This window comes from Mytilus edulis, chromosome 5 (assembly GCF_963676685.1).
Source record: "Mytilus edulis chromosome 5, xbMytEdul2.2, whole genome shotgun sequence".
In the NCBI taxonomy this organism is placed as follows: domain Eukaryota; kingdom Metazoa; phylum Mollusca; class Bivalvia; order Mytilida; family Mytilidae; genus Mytilus; species Mytilus edulis.
The window spans coordinates 88,779,634-88,796,239 of record NC_092348.1 but is presented as its reverse complement, the minus strand read 5'-3'; the positions used below and the strand labels follow the sequence as shown (position 1 = coordinate 88,796,239).

The following is a 16,606-nucleotide window of genomic DNA, read 5'->3' as shown; positions in this document are numbered from 1 at the left end:
ACATATATAGGGAATCATTGAAGCATGACTGGAGCGGGCCCCCACTTAGGTCAGTCAGTGGGCCCCACTTATGTAAATTTCTGGATCCGCCACTGTACATGTACTTTAATAGACCTTTTTATATCTAACATTAAGAATGGAAAGAATTATGTACTTTAATAGACCTTTTTATATGTAAGATTAAAGAATGGAAATGGGGAATGTGTCAAAGAGACAAAAATCCGACCAAACAGTAGACAACAGCCGAAGGCCACCAATTGGTCTTCTCTGCATATTCTAAAAATAAGTAAAAAAATAATATCTATATACAAGTTATGTATAAGGTTTTAGAACTGGTTGGGATATTACATTGGTGGTGCATAGGGTGTTGTACTACAGGTACTCATTAAACACCAGGTAGGTATACCTGGTGTTAATGTAACAATACTACACCCCGACTACTCCTGTCCCCTCGGCAAATCCAACATCAAAAATGTACACAAAGTGAAAGCATACGAAGTAGTATTGCATCAAAATCTATGTATCGTCAATCATCCATATCGCATGACACCTGCAGCTCACTACTTCAATCGATACATTAAATTGCGAAATTCCATCATCCATCATACCTATATTAGGTACCAGTGATAAACACGTGGCATGTCATCCGAGACTTCAACTCTAGATTCCTTAAGAAAGTGAGCGGAACAAAGTATAATTTAGGGTTTGTAAAAAGTCCCATCTTAACGCCTTCTTAAATTGAGGGTCATTAGAAAAAAAACATTTTCTTACGTAGAAAATGGTTGAATAAACTTGGTATGAAGCTAGCTAAATCTCTCACTTGTATTCCAGTCGCATCAGATTCCATTATATTGAAAACGATGTATGAACGAAAAAATTAGACACAATGGGTAAAATGTCATATATAGCAGTTTTACCGCAACAAGAACAATCCAAAACTTGGGGTGATTTCAGGTGCTTCGGAAAGGTAAGTAGATCCTGTTCCCCATGTGTAAACCCGTCATGCTGCTCATGTTATTACAATGCCGGTAAATAATCTAATTCGGTAGGTCACTTTCGTGAAAAGGGAAAGGGATAGTAGTTATGATATCATCTGTGAAACGGATATTCCACAACGGTCAACCAACTCGTGATGATTATTTGGAACAATTGGTTTTAAAATTAAAAGGTCACAATGGGGAAGCTGAAATATTTTGTCGTAATGTTTTGTTTTCAACCGACCCGTATTGTCAACTTCTAAATATAAGTCCTAATCAAATGGCAAAATCAAAAGCTCAAACACAGCAAACGAATAGATAACAACTGTATATATAAAGTCCATCGGCATTATTATATAATAATTATTCATCCCTGTCATGCTTTTTGTTGGATAATAATCGAAAACAAATTTGTGCCGTACCTAATGGCAATATGAATAATTAGAAACCGGTGACATAGTAGCCTCAGGAACTTCCGGGATGAAAATTGTTATTACGTATTTAATTTGATACCTTTGAAAATAGTCAGATTTACATTTGAGATGTCTTGAATCTTCTAGTGTGTGAAATAAAACTGATATTAATTTGTTTTTTATTTATCTTTTTCATGTGACCAATACATTGTTAGAAACATTTATGTCTTCGAATATAATTTAAAAAAATAAAAGAAAGAAAGAAAATCGTACGTACAATCCTGTTTGGATCTTATCTAAAATATAGTATCAGTTTAACAAATAAAAAGTTTTGTGATGTCTTATTTTAAAGTTGATAAATATCAAATGTATTATGTCAAATAAAAGTTCTACATTTATTGAGATGATATACGGGTATCCCTGTGTGTTTTGACATTAAGTGTTAATAATATAATTCAGTCACCATGTATCAGACGAATCATAATGCAAAAAAGTGTGTACTAGTTCAGTGAAAATGGACGTCCCACTAAACTCCACAATATGTCTATTCTGTGGTTATCATGTCAAAATGCACTATTGTATTGTTTATTTGTGTATTTTTATGTCCTCAATGTTCTTGCATTTGTTTGTACTGTATTCCTGTCATGTAAGTTTGTCATTATTGTGTTATATTTAATATTGCCATAAAAGCACGGACCATTTATTATCTTCTGCTTTTTCAGTTACTTTATTTATGTACCATGAATTTATAACAGTCTTTTAAAAAGCGCATTTTTATTAAACAGAGTAGCGAACATCCTTACTCTAAATTTGTATTGTATCTGTAGATATATGATCTTTTTTCATCTGACCAAATACAATGTCAGATATATATATATATTGCAAAACTTTTAGGAATTTTGGTCCTCAATACTTTTCAACTTCGTACTTAAAAATATATGTTTATAAATTAACTGTTTACAAAACATTTTAATTTTTGAAATACTAAAGGTTGTTTTTTTTTACCTCAGGAGTAGATTACCTTAGCTGTATTTTGCAAAACTTTTGGGAATTTTGGTCCTCAATGCTGTTCAACTTCGTACTTTATTTGGTCTTTTTAACTTTTTTGTATTCCAGCATCACTGATGAGTCTTTCTGGCGTAAATACTAATTTAATCCTGGTATCTATGATGAGTTTATTTAAAATGTAATTTAGAAAAAACAAATCGTACGTATAATCCAGTTTGGATCATAACCATAATAATTTCAGTTTAACAAATAAAAGTGTTTGATAGATGTCTTATGTCATAGTTGAAAAATATCAAATGAATCATGTCAGATATAAGTCCTACATTTTTTGTGATGGTATACGGGTACCCCTGCAGTTTTTGACATTCAAATTTATATACTAGTAATATAATTCAGTTATCAGGTATCAGACGAATCATAATGCAAAAACGAGAAGTAATTCAATTAATTGCAAAGATGTTGTGATCAAACTGTTTTGAGTAAGATAATGTGAATAAATTGTCTTTTTTTATTATAATAAACCATATATATACATAGTTACACAGATGAATGCAAATATGACCATTGGCTTGTTACACTGATGACGCATCACTTGATACGTAAGGGTCCAGGCTACTTTCATTTGCCTATCTTCCTCAAACATTGATTGTACTGTAAGTATATGTATTCCATTGATAGATAACGTGCCTTTAGAGTGGTGGGTTATGGGTAAGATTCAGTTCTAGATTATATAATTGCATTGTCTCTTCGTCTGTATGATGAGTGGAGATCAGAATTTGATCAGCTCCCGATCAGAATATCGAGTCAGATCATATAGATGTCTTTTTTATGGTGATTTGAGCTATTATTTTGAAAATCAGACACAGTATGACGGTCTTGTATAAAATAGAGTACAAGCACATACTAGTATATAATTGTCTTGATATCGTTTACATGTTCAACGTTTTAGCCTTACAGATCTAAATTCACAGGAAGCCTTACTTCGTTCATATTTTTATGGATTAAATGAATAGACATTCTCAGAATGTCGAAGCTTTGTATACTGATATAATTTTAAGTTTTATCATATAAAGAGTCAAATATTGTCTTTTCATCGTTTTGTTTTGTTTGTTGTGGTATGGTCGGTGTTTTGTCCATAAACTGTTTTCGATTATCCTTCTAGCTTACTATCTTTTCATCCTTTTTGATAAAAGAGGGGCGAAAGATACTAAAGGAACAGTCAATATTATAAAAAACCTTAATTTTGGTTAACGTTGGAGACCCGGTCATTTTTCTAACCAAATAGGACCTAAAGTAAAGCGTTATCTTGACATATTTTTTTAGCTGAATATACGGTGTTGGTTTGTGCTCATGTTATAGAACGTACGATGACCTATATTTGCTTATATGATATATCCACTGTATTTGAAATCTATCTATTGTGGATTGCCATCATTAAAGGATGTCATTTATGGACAGAGACTTCTTATTTTTCATTAAACCTTATATTGTTCAGCTTTGGTGTTTGGTTTGAGTCGGCGTCTTGTGACGGATGAATGTTACTTGAACTATATTGTTCTTCAACAACTGATTACGCTTAATGTGAAACCTGTGGTTATTGATACAAGGTTGATAGTAAAGATCTGAAGTATGCAAAGAAACCTTTAAATACAGAGCTGAAATGTTGCAGAAAATGTTCTGAAATAAGAACTGCGTGAGCAAAGTTATATCCGATAATTTCCTTCATGGAACCGTTAGTCATAACTGAAGAGACATAGGAGAAGCTTCAAACGGCAAGTCGTTGTTATATTTTCGAGAAAAAAAACCCCATTTACTTCGAATATTTGTTGCAAATACCTCAATCATATCATAGGTGGCCTTTTTCTGTAGATGCCAAATTGAACAATAAGCAAACTACTTTTATTCTTGTGATTATTTACGGTTTGGCTCATATTGATTCACATATTTTCTGTTCAGCAATGAGTTTTTACAAAATGCAGCAGCTATTTTGCCAAATCACGGAGAGGTACATTTTTCTATCTTTGGATATCTTCAAATTTTAGATCAACACGATAATGCAGATCCATGACTGAATTAAAGTACCAACGTCTTCTTTTTAGCATGTATTTGTAGTAGAATTTGTATCATCATTTGATAAAGTCATGCTGATCAAAATGTACACAGTTTTCTCTGCTTTTATAATCTTTCTGTTTAAACCCATCCTGTTTTTATCACTACAATACAGTGGTGGTACTCCAGAATGTGGAAGGGATAATGCAGAAGAACAAACGGAATACTACATGTAACAAATACTATTGGTATTGATATCAGATTCGACCCTGAACCTGTTAATTATTGGTAATATTAATAATATGGAAACAAATGAGCCTGGAATGGTATTTTTTTTTTTAAATAACAGCGTTGTCCTATATATTAATTAAACATAAAGTTGATTTCTTTGATTCGTCGTTTCGATGCCATGTCGGCTAACAAATTGGATATAGATATCAATTTGTAAGTGCACCTATAGGTGTTATACCACCATTGATTTTCCCCTATTAGTCTTTGTTCTTTTCAAATATTGTACAGAATTCATCTTTGTTTCAAATAAAGAAATACTTGGCATTTGTGAAGTTTTATCCTGTCCAGTACTATAGAAAAAATTTCATATAAAATTTCATTGCATATAAGAAAGTAACCATCACTGGAAGTTAAACTATCAAATTTCTCCCCTTATTTAACCTATTTACAAGATTTAGTAACCACGTAACTCAAGTTTTCAAAATATTCTAAAAAAACCACAAATAAAAAAAAAATGGTACTTTGAAATACCCTAGACATATGTTTATGACACAGAAATATTTTACTGCAATAAAATGTAGGATAAATTACCTATAATTGTCAAATTCAATATTTTGTTTGCCTTTTTTCGTATACAACCGGATGTGACGTACCATGATTTGTTGGAATTACACATATAGAAATATTGATCAAATCTTGCGACGAGAATATATTTGAAACTCTTAATTCGAGAAATCGATAAAGCTTACATATTATTTCGAAAAGGAGTATATTCTTATAGATTATTGTTGATCATCTCGTCGAGATTGATTTTCTCGTTTGAGCCGGTACGGCGAAAGCGAGGAAAGCAATCAAGTTGGGATGACCAATGATTATCTGTTTATCGCTATTTTACCTATGACGACGTTGTTAATTTCATGTCAATTTCATTAGCAACGCCACGTGCCTCCTTAGTTTCTTGCGATTATATTCCATCCCATGAAAAAATAACGTAATTCAGGTTGATATTTATTTTTAAAAAATACCCATCTATGCGAATCAATTCAGAAAATAATCAACCATTCTTTATGACATCAAGCGAGATTAACATTTTTTTCTAGGACGACCTATCAGCATTATCACCCTCGTATCGATGTTTTATACTTTTTTACAATTCAATTCAATGTTTTATTAAAGACTCATCTCTTAACAAGAACAATCAATATTCGTACATAGTAAAATAACACTAAATAAAAGGCGAACCATTCTATTCAGAATTACTAGAGACTATATTAAAATGCATAAATATAATACACTAACATTATGAAATAAAATATGATTTACAATATATAAAATTTCTACGCTTTTTAAAGTCAAATCACAGGTTTTTGCACCCACGTACCATCTGATAATAACACAATAACTTTTGGTTATCACCCCATTCACATCCTTTCTTCGTCCCAAACATGTTTCAACATTTTGAGTGCTTCTAATATTTTCTATTATTTTTCAGTAAATATAACATTTGAAATATTTAAATATGAAAACAACAACAACGCACGATAACGCTACTTATGACAAAGCTGCTAACAGAAATGAGAGGAGAAAAAGGAAACGTTGGTTAATCGTGATCTTTGTTGTTTTTGTGATCGTTGTTATAACGATATCATTGATTGCTGTACTGCTGATAAATAAAGGTTGGTACAATTATATGAAATACAACTTTTTGGAATTTTGTGTCATCAATACTCGTCAACTTTGTACTTGTTTGGCTTTCGAACTATTTTGAACTGAGCGTCACTGATGAGTCTTATTTATCGTAATGCAATTGTCTTTTTAAGTTGATTCAGAATTATACAAGGATTGGGACTGTTTTGTTTTTGTTGAATTATCTCCGAAAAAAGCTTATGCAAATGTCTTCTATTGACTTTGATTACGAAAGAGCCATTATACCATACTTCTATACTCCCCGGAAACCATACTAATTCGGAAATTTGGTGATATGACGTAAAAATGTAGTGGTTTTTTTTCCCGAAATTTGTTTTTTTTTCACAGAAAAAAATCCAACTTTTGATCCAATTTCATTAGGCACTGCACTTTGTAGAATATAATTTAAAACAATACTGCAAACTATAATTTTTCGATAACTTTATATAAAAAAAAAAAGATGTGGTATGATAACAAATGAGACAACTCTTGACAAGTGACATAATGACACAGAATTGACAACTTCAAGTAACCGTACGGCCATCGCTAACTAGCCAAAAATCCTTAATGTAAAGTCAGCTATAAAACGACCCGAAATGACAAATGTTAAACAATTCAAACAACAAAACTAATGGTCTGATTAATGTTCAAAATGATGAACACATATGCTATACAGGAGCAAACGACATGCAGGTAAGTATGGCATTTACCAAAATGCATGTATTTTTGATCTGAAAACAATGTCAATCACATCTCCTTTTCAGTAGAATTTCGGCTTTATTTGAAAATGTCTGTCTGAAGACACGAACAGAAAGAAACTCAAATTACCCACAATTTAACAAAACTGAAGTTTTTAGAAATACACAGCTATTTATGGATTGGTCATATGAAAAAGCTGAAAATAATCTAAGAAACTCATGTAACAAGTGAAATTGTATACACGTTACCTATTACGTAATAAACACAAACTGACTAAATGACAATACTTTAGTTGTAAAATATGTATTTATATTTTACATAGGTGGATGATAAATACTGCCACCATCAATAAACAAATTACAAAATATTTAAACAAACAAATATTGTTCAATAAAAGATTTTGAAATCACCATCATATTCCATGTAAGATTTAAATAAAAAAATAAATACATAAAAGATATATATTTGTTGGTGACTCAATGTAGTAGGTAGTTGATAATTTTGAAATCTTCACTTTTCTAGCATTCAATTGAACTACGAGAATGCTGGAAAATCTAAACACATGTGAAGAGATAACATGCACTTAATCCTCATTGGTCAATTAAATATCATAAATCAAACATACTGGTAAATAATATTGACCATGATTGTGGGATGACCATACTGAGCTTAACTGATTGTAATCTAAAACTTACATAAGTAACAGACCACCCCATGCACATTTATAGTTTCATATTACTCTTAATTAGAATAATTGTCTGACAAAAACATGTTTATGTAACATAAACTATGTTTTTTGTTGTTTCTATCAAGTTATATGACCCTCGGCTGTCTTCGAAGGTTATCTCGAGGGTTTCTTAGATGGCTCTAGGACTAACGTACACCAGAAACACTAAAACATATAATCGGATCAATGCATTGTTAACTGTTTATTTAATATAAGACTTTTTTGTGATTTGGATATACGATTTAGTTTTTCATAATTCATATATGAGGAATTGAATCAAATCGATAAACTTGAATTTGACATCTTATTCCCTTCAGATAAATTTGTCTTACATTATATTAAATTAACCTTTTTCATGTAAAAATTCAAACAAAGTTATGTCTTAGATTATATGCAATTTTAGTGTATGAGAGTTCATACGTATCTACAACACATAACTGGTACGTAATTGAAACAAAAGATATATCGTTCGTACGTTTCCTGTATTATTTAGCTGACTATGATAGGTCCTGCAGCAATATAGATCGTGGCTTGTTCACTGTCCTTTGCAGTTAATTTTCTTTTTTCTTTTCAGAAAAAAAGCGAAAAACAAACGACGACGATGAATCAGAAGCAAACGGTATTTATTCCCATCTTTGTCTTGGTGTTTATGTGATTGTTGTCTTATCGGTAAGCATTACAAATGTCCTTGTTTTAATTGCATGAGATTAAAAACAGGTCACCACGTTTAAATCACTTTCTAACATTTTATGATAGTTGTTGTCGACTTCAGCTAACTTCATTCTGTGGCAGCATATTAATTAGGTCTTTCCACTTTTCCGTGAATGACCTATTTGTCAATATGGATTGTCCCGATTTTTTCAATATTGTAAAGTTGGATAGTTCGACATATCTATAACAGAAGCACTATGGATGCCCTTAGTAAGCTGTATTATTTTGCATGTTTTATATATTGAACGTTTTTTTTTCTACCAATTTATTGTGTGTGTTTTGATATCTGTTTTAAGACTCATTATGGTTTATACGTACAGGTATTGCCTATTAAGATAAAACTGTTTATATTAAAATTTACAAAAAATGCAGTATCATTGCCTAAAAGACAACAACCAACAGAGTTCAAATGACATGCATGAAAGTAATAATAGGACACTCACTGACTAAACAATGACAAAAACCATATCGTATAGTCTTATAGTGCAATAAAAGGCTATGCCATGAAAAATGAGAAACAATTAAAGCGAGAAAACTAACGCCTTACTTTATAAAATAAAATTTATGAAAACAAAGATAACAGTCATAAACCAACATCAACCACTGAATAACAGGCTCTTATCTCTCAACCACATCAAGAATGTGGCAGGCTTACCCAAACCCGAGACAGTGCTTTAACATTACCACATAAAAACATTCTTAAATCAATGGCGAAAAGCATTACTAAATAAATGAGCACCAAACGCGAGATACAACTTACACACAAAGCACAAATCACATGGTCAATATATACATTTTATAGGTGTAAACTGCAGAACTGGATGGATATCAACAAATGATTCAAGATCGTGTTATCTTTTTAGTAACGATAGAAGAGATTGGACAGGAGCGCAGGTAATGATACTTTTGCTTTCAGGTACCGTTCTTTTTGAAGAATAATAAAAATTAAAGTTAAAAAACCAATTGTTAAGCGAACAATTGAAGGTCTTTCCACCAGTAAGGATCTATTTTGAAATGAAAAATATTGAAATAAATGACAATTCCAGCGTAAAAAAATATAGATAAGGGAGATATTGTTTTACTTCCGGTTTGAAAAATGTCACTTCCTGTAATGTTTGATAGTTTACTTGACACTGATATATACTTTTACATTAATTTAGTGAAAAAAATAGCGACTTCCGGTTGGTTCAAATGGCTTGCAACCTGATGCAAAATGTCCCATGACTTTATGTATACACAGGAGATAAAAGCAAAGGTCAAAATATAGAACGTCGAATCAACTTTTGACCTTGTCCCTAATTTCAAGGTCATGAAACAAGGGCCTCAAATCAAAAGACCATATGTCTTAATTATGTATGATAAATGAGTTATATCACCATACATTGAATTTTAAATATGAAAAAGGTGAAAACTCCCATTAAATGTCTCCATACGCTTTCAATTCAAATTTACGTGTTACGACATGTCGCAACTGACAATTCTATAAAAATATTTTGTTGATATCTTAAAAAATTTCTGGCAGTTAGTGATAACAAGCCAAAATCAAAATTTTTAACGTGATCTTGACCTTTGACCTTGACCTCATTTTCATTTTTATGGACCAAGAACCTCAAATCAATTGACCCTATGCCTCTATTACTTATGGTTTTTCAAGTTACAAATACATTTCACTTATATCAAAAACAAAAGGGGAAATAACTCTCATATGGAATATTTATACGGCTTCGGTCAAAATTAAACGAAACATCCTGAAGACATAACAAGCAAATTGGAAAAATTAATTAGTGGATTTCTTATACGGTTGCAAACTTTTAAAAATAACAAGAAAAACAGTGTTCGGGGAGATAACTCGTTCATGGAAAATTATTCAGTCAAGTAGTAGTAGTTACAAAGGCGTACAAATTATCATATTCCAAATATCTAAGCGATATCTTGCGAAACATTAATACAGAAAAGGAAAATAATTAGGCGGGAAAAAAAAAAAATCAAAAGAAAACCAATAGGTCTTTCCATGGAAAAGTGGAAAGACCTAATAAAAAATTAAATTCATATTAATGATACGAAAAATGCGTCGATTTTATCGGCTATTTGTTAGATCAATGATGAATTTCAAAGGAGGCAACGCAATACTTATTTGCTACATAGAGTGGCCGTGACCGGGTACTTGTATATCCCAACACAAAGACACTAAGTACAGATCTGAGAGTACTCACAGTTACTGATAGCTAATTCAAAGCCAATAACAAGTAATAAAAAAAATCATGAATCAAAGACAAAGTTGGATTGAATGTAATTTACATATATTACTTCTGATTTTTTTCAGTCTGAATGCATTAAACATGGCGGATCGTTAACAGAAGTTGAAACAAACAATGAATTGATTTTTCTAAATCATCAAGTGAGGATTCGGTCTTTAGGTAAATCCTACACCTGTATTGATTCTTTAACTCTGATATTTTATGGAAAGAACTTTAAATTAGTATAACTTTTGACAATAGTCATGTTTCCAATTAGAAACGATAAAGTTTAAGAAAATAAAATCAAGTTGTTCAGCTTACCGACCATTACATTCTGAAATATGACATATGATATAAATTCAAGAACGGAGAAAACCAAAACCATCATAAGGCTTGTATACTCTCTGTATATATTTATTTTTTAATTTTTGGATTAAACTCAAAATTGTTGTTTTTGATTCCAATAGATATAGGATGTATAGTTCACGAAGAAAAAAATAAAAGTGTTCATATCATTCCAATGAAATCCGGGTTACAAACTAAAATTGAGGTAAACACATCAACTATAAGAGAAAAACAACGAAACAACAGAAACACTGAAGTGCAACAAACATAACATCTCTGGTTCCGAAAATCATGCCAGTATGTTAGAACTGGCTTCTTAGTTAATGGTACCACTAGGCACCAATAAATCATTATCATCTGAAGACAGAGTGGTAGTATAAAAGGACTTTAAGTTAGTTTTGGTAACGTGTTTATTTTTTTTTCCGTATCAATTGACGTTTATCTGCATTGTTTAAGGTTTGTTTTGTGAAACCTCCTTTTTTAAAAGATCTTTTGATAGCTAAAATATACTTTTATAAGTGACAGATTTTAATAAAAATTGCTGCTATATTTGTTCAGTGCCTGTCTATAACTCAGAGCGCGAAATTATTTATTGGTTTTACCATACATTGCCTAAACAACAGATTATCAGGATAGTTCTATGCAGTTTGCTTTTGTTTTTTCTATGTATTGTTTTGCAAACTGTTGTTTATCTTTTTTTCGTTTTTTGTTATTTACATGCTATTGTCTGGTTTTCTGTGACTTTTAATATGTTATAACAATTTTGGCATTCTCTGTTTATTTTAGGCATCACTGTCAAGTTTTGTAAAAATCAGTTAAAATATCAATAGTTTTTAGAAACAATAAGCATAATATATGTACAAAAAATGCGTCTTATATACAGTATGAAATATGAGAACTTTACAACAACCTGTATCATAAAAATACAGCTTCAATAAAGTATTACTTAGGGCAAAGCATACAAAGAATATTTGCTTTGGAGTAAACACTGCTGATTTTAACATGACAAAACTATATTTGGACAAAAAAAAGAATAAGATTAAGTTAGACGAAAAATGTCTGTTCGTTGAAAACTTGAAAATTTTATCTTACCCTTTTTTCAAAGATTACTGGATAGGCGGAACAGACAATGGAACAGAAGATATATTTAGATGGGAACCAAGCGGTCATCTATTCAATGTAACAATATTCAATCTGACAACATGGGGTTCTGGTGAACCGAACAATCTCGGTAATATCGAGCATTGTGTCGATTACTATCAAAAAACGTGGAACGACGCTCCATGCGATACCAAAGTTAACTACATATGTGAAATTAAGGTAATACATCAAAGATGCTAATGATTTAGTATGCACAACGAGAGTTTCGTCGGCAGAAAACTCACCAGGGGCACTCGAATCAAACCGATTGAAGGCCAAAATGAAATCAATTATATATAGTTGTTATCCATTCGTTTAATGTGTTTGACCTTTGGAGTTTCTCATTTGATTAGGACATTCTTGTCTGGAATTTCTGACTTTCTTCATATATCATTTCTTTTTTTGTCTTGTTTTAAAGTAAAACTATTTCATTCGGAGTCTTTCAAAAATCCTCAATTGTAGTTACAAGAATATATCTTTTTTTCATCATGTACAATGAATTCTAAATCAGAAACAATTTGATAGTAACTTGTATATTTAGACTATCATCAATGCTATCTATATTGATATGACCAGATTTCCAGATTGTAGCATTAAACTATCATCAGTTTTGTAAATGAATTAGGTGCGCTTGCCAACCAAATTGGTAATCAATTATTTTGATATAAAGAGCCTTTCCAAATTAAAGTTTTTTGATTGCTCATCAATGGCAACTGAGTAATACGTATAGCGGAGATCGACTCTATCCATGTAACAATTTTGTTTTATAAAATTGGATGCCATTTGGTCCGAGACCACAATTGTCGTGCCTTGGTCCGAGACCACAATTGTCGTCCCTTGGTCCGAGACCACAATTGTCGTCCCTTGATTTTCGTTGTTCAAATATAGTCCCTAGTGTTGACAGTGGGTTACTTGCCATTAATTTTCATAACCATTCCAAATTTATTTCTCCATGTTTAATGCCTCAAATTGCAAGTAGGGGGACGAAATTACACTGTAAAAAAATTTGGGTTCAGAATTTTAAAGGAAAGTAGTGATTTGGTCCAGGTGAAAAAGGTTGAAAAATAGTACTTCGGAAGCTGTCAAAAGATTTCAAGACGCCCTAAAGATAAAATTGTCCATATTTTGAGTTAGAGGCGATGAAGTTTTCTATAATTTTGATATAATTTGTCCCAAAAGTAGTACAACACACTGTAAAAGTTTCTTTGAGAAAGCGCAGGTGGGATTTTTTTTATTTTCATTTATGTTCTAAAAGAAATGCACTACGAAATAATTATGGTCTCGGACCTAATTTCAAAAGTGCTAATTTTAAATTGCTGATACTCTACATGTTAATTTTACCTTACTTTGGTGTTGTAATGTATCTACAGTATTGTTTAAACTATAGTCAATTATGATGTTTTTAGGACTGAGGATATATATTTTTGTCCTTTTGTGAAGTTGATTAAATCAACGCCATAATATCATTTGTTTATTTCCGACCAGTGATTTATAAGTATGGCTTTTTACAGGTTTAAATGGATTTTAGAGGAAGGAAGATACAGTTGTTGAGTACTGCTATATACATGTATATTACAATGCAATTCTGTATATATGACAATGCAATTCTGTATATATGACAATGCAATTCTGTATATGACAATGCAATTCTGTATATATGACAATGCAATTCTGTATATATGACAATGCAATTCTGTATATATGACAATGCAATTCTGTATATATGACAATGCAATTCTGTATATGACAATGCAATTCTGTATATGACAATACAATTCTGTATATGACAATGCAATTCTGTATATGACAATGCAATTCTGTATATGACAATGCAATTATGTATATGACAATGCAATTCTGTATATGACAATGCAATCCTGTATATTACAATGCAATTCTGTATATGACAATGCAATTCTGTATATTACAATGCAATCCTGTATATGACAATGCAATCCTGTATATGACAATGCAATCCATATAAAAAATCTACTTGCATTGTAAAGTGTAAATAAAATTATGTTATATGTGGTCAATGACACAGCAGTAAAAGAATAAATAAAGTATGAAAAACGTCTACGTTTAAGATTTAAGATTCTACAACAAATCATGTTGATATGATACCAAGATATAGACATAATTGGGAATTAATGTCTTGACGAATTAACGATGAATGAATGTCATAAAACACGTCGACTTTGTACATGTTGGTGAATGAAATGTTTATAATCAAGTACGAGTCAGCAGGTCGACGGGTTGACAAGTCAGCAACTCGATAGAATTAGAACATGAAAATTTTTCGTAGCGTTTCTTGAGTCGACCTAGCATGTCAAAAAAGCGTTTCAGTCTTCACGCATCGAGTTGAATTTTCAAAAACATGTCACATCTTTTTTATTTTATTTCGTTTTGTTTGTCGAGCTTATTTAGTGTATATTTTTTTAATTTTCAGTGCTTCACCGATGCAATGTATTTTTCCATCCTATAATATTATTAAAATTTGAATTTGTTCTGTGTAATTACGATATTACATGTATATTAGATATGCTTTATGTTTTAACCAAATACATACATATTTTTATTTTGTTCTAATAGAGCCACAAGTAATTGGTTTGTTTCCCCGACGAAAAATAGTAATTACAAAGCGGAATCTTCTAAACGTGTAATAGTTACTCCCCTTTGGCTGACCAACACATATTTACGTGTACCTGACTTATGGATTGTGTTCAATCCAAAGCTTAAAGTGAATTATATGTTTCGTCATTACGTTAGAATCCTAAAGAGTAATCAGACCAAGTTGTTTTCCTCCCAAACTCCTGTAATTTATATCGTTCAATTGATAATTTTGTACTTTTTTTTTTTACAATCAGTGACTTCTTTTTAAATTATGTTGCTCGCCGATACATATATTTGTCTTGTTTAAACTCTATCAGCAATTGTATTTGTTTTATTTTTTATATTTATGTTACAACATGTATTTTGAATGTGTTATGTTTTCGGCCAAAAAAATATATATATTATTGCATTATTTTAGTGAAGGCAGAATTAATACTGTACAGTAATTATTTATGCATGTGCCTCTACCAAGTCAGGAGCCTGTAAATCAGTGGTTGTCGTTTGTTTATGTGTTACATATTTGATTTACGTTCATTTTTTTTACATAAATAAGGCCGTTAGTTTTCTCGTTTGAATTGTTTTACATTGTCTTATCGGGGCCTTTTATAGCTTACTATGCGGTATGGGCTTTGCTCATTGTTGAAGGCCGTACGGTGACCTATAGTTGTTAATGTCAGTGTCATTTTGGTCTTTTGTGGATAGTTGTCTCATTGGAAATCATACCACATCTTCTTTTTTATATAGTAACAATGTTGAGATTGGTTTTGGACCAAAGCGTTCCGGAGACTCAATATTTGAGTTATTTCCCCTTACGCATTTGATATAAGTGATATGCATTTGTAATTGATAAACCATAAGTGCAATAGACCGAGAGTTTATTAATTTGAGGTCCTTGGTCCCAAAGAAAAGGAAAATAAGTTCAAGGTCAAAGGTCAATGTCATATTCTAAATTTTCATTTTTGGCTTATTTTCATTTCTTTTTATAAACCGTACAAAATGTAGACTACATATTTTTATCAAATTATCATTTACGACATGTCGTAAATATTAAATTTTCGTTGAAAGTGTGCGTAGACAATTAATAGTAGTTTTTGTTCCTCGTATATTAATAATTATGCGTACATATATATATATATATATGATATAACTCATTAACCACATATATTAAAGATTTATCACCTTGAAATTGAAGTTAAGGTCATATATTTATTAGACGTTTTAGATTTTGACATTTGCTTCAAATTCATATTTATTCTATGACTCTGTGCCTTAGATTACAAGCCATATTCCATATAACCATATTAAAAATATCTTTACTTTTTAAGAGTTATCTCCCCGATCAGTTTTTCTTGTGTATACTACTCCTTCGCAACCGTAAACGATTACGATAAATTTATTTGACCAAATTGCTCGTTATATACTCAGAATGTTTTGATTAATTTTGACCGAAGCCGTTATGAGATTCCATATGAGAGTTATTTCCCTTTATGCATTTGATATAAGTGATATGCATGTGAAACTGTTAAACCATAAGTGATAGAGACCTAGGTAAAAAAAAAAGAACATTAGGTCAAGGTCAAAGGTCAAGGTCATATTCTAAATTTTGATTTTGGCTTATTTTCACTTCGTTTTCAAAACAGATATCGACAACATATTTTTATTCAATTGTTAGTTGCGACATGTCGTTATACATACATATTGTTTGAATTGGTACTGTTACATAAAATGGAAGTTTCCTCCCCCTTTATATATAAAACAACGCGTATGGTG

At 31.2% G+C, this 16,606-nt stretch overlaps 1 protein-coding gene across 1 annotated transcript; it reads left to right on the top strand.

Moving 5' to 3' along the window:
- The first annotated feature begins 2,944 nt into the window (after positions 1-2,944).
- Positions 2,945-13,858, top strand: LOC139522553 (C-type lectin mannose-binding isoform-like). Its single transcript, XM_071316022.1, has 7 exons — positions 2,945-3,051; positions 6,171-6,354; positions 8,365-8,409; positions 9,304-9,395; positions 10,825-10,918; positions 12,189-12,403; positions 13,735-13,858. The coding sequence occupies exons 2-7, from the start codon at positions 6,198-6,200 to the stop codon at positions 13,738-13,740; spliced, it is 609 nt and encodes a 202-aa protein (XP_071172123.1). The 5' UTR covers positions 2,945-3,051; positions 6,171-6,197; the 3' UTR covers positions 13,741-13,858.
- Positions 13,859-16,606: the final 2,748 nt, after the last annotated feature.

Excerpts from the sequence above, each read along its gene's own strand:
- LOC139522553 (XM_071316022.1), top strand. The coding sequence starts at position 6,198 with ATGAAAACAACAACAACGCACGATAACGCTACTTATGACAAAGCTGCT. Across the intron at positions 9,396-10,824 it reads GAGATTGGACAGGAGCGCAG|TCTGAATGCATTAAACATGG; the intron begins GTAATGATACTT and ends GATTTTTTTCAG. Across the intron at positions 10,919-12,188 it reads AGTGAGGATTCGGTCTTTAG|ATTACTGGATAGGCGGAACA; the intron begins GTAAATCCTACA and ends CTTTTTTCAAAG.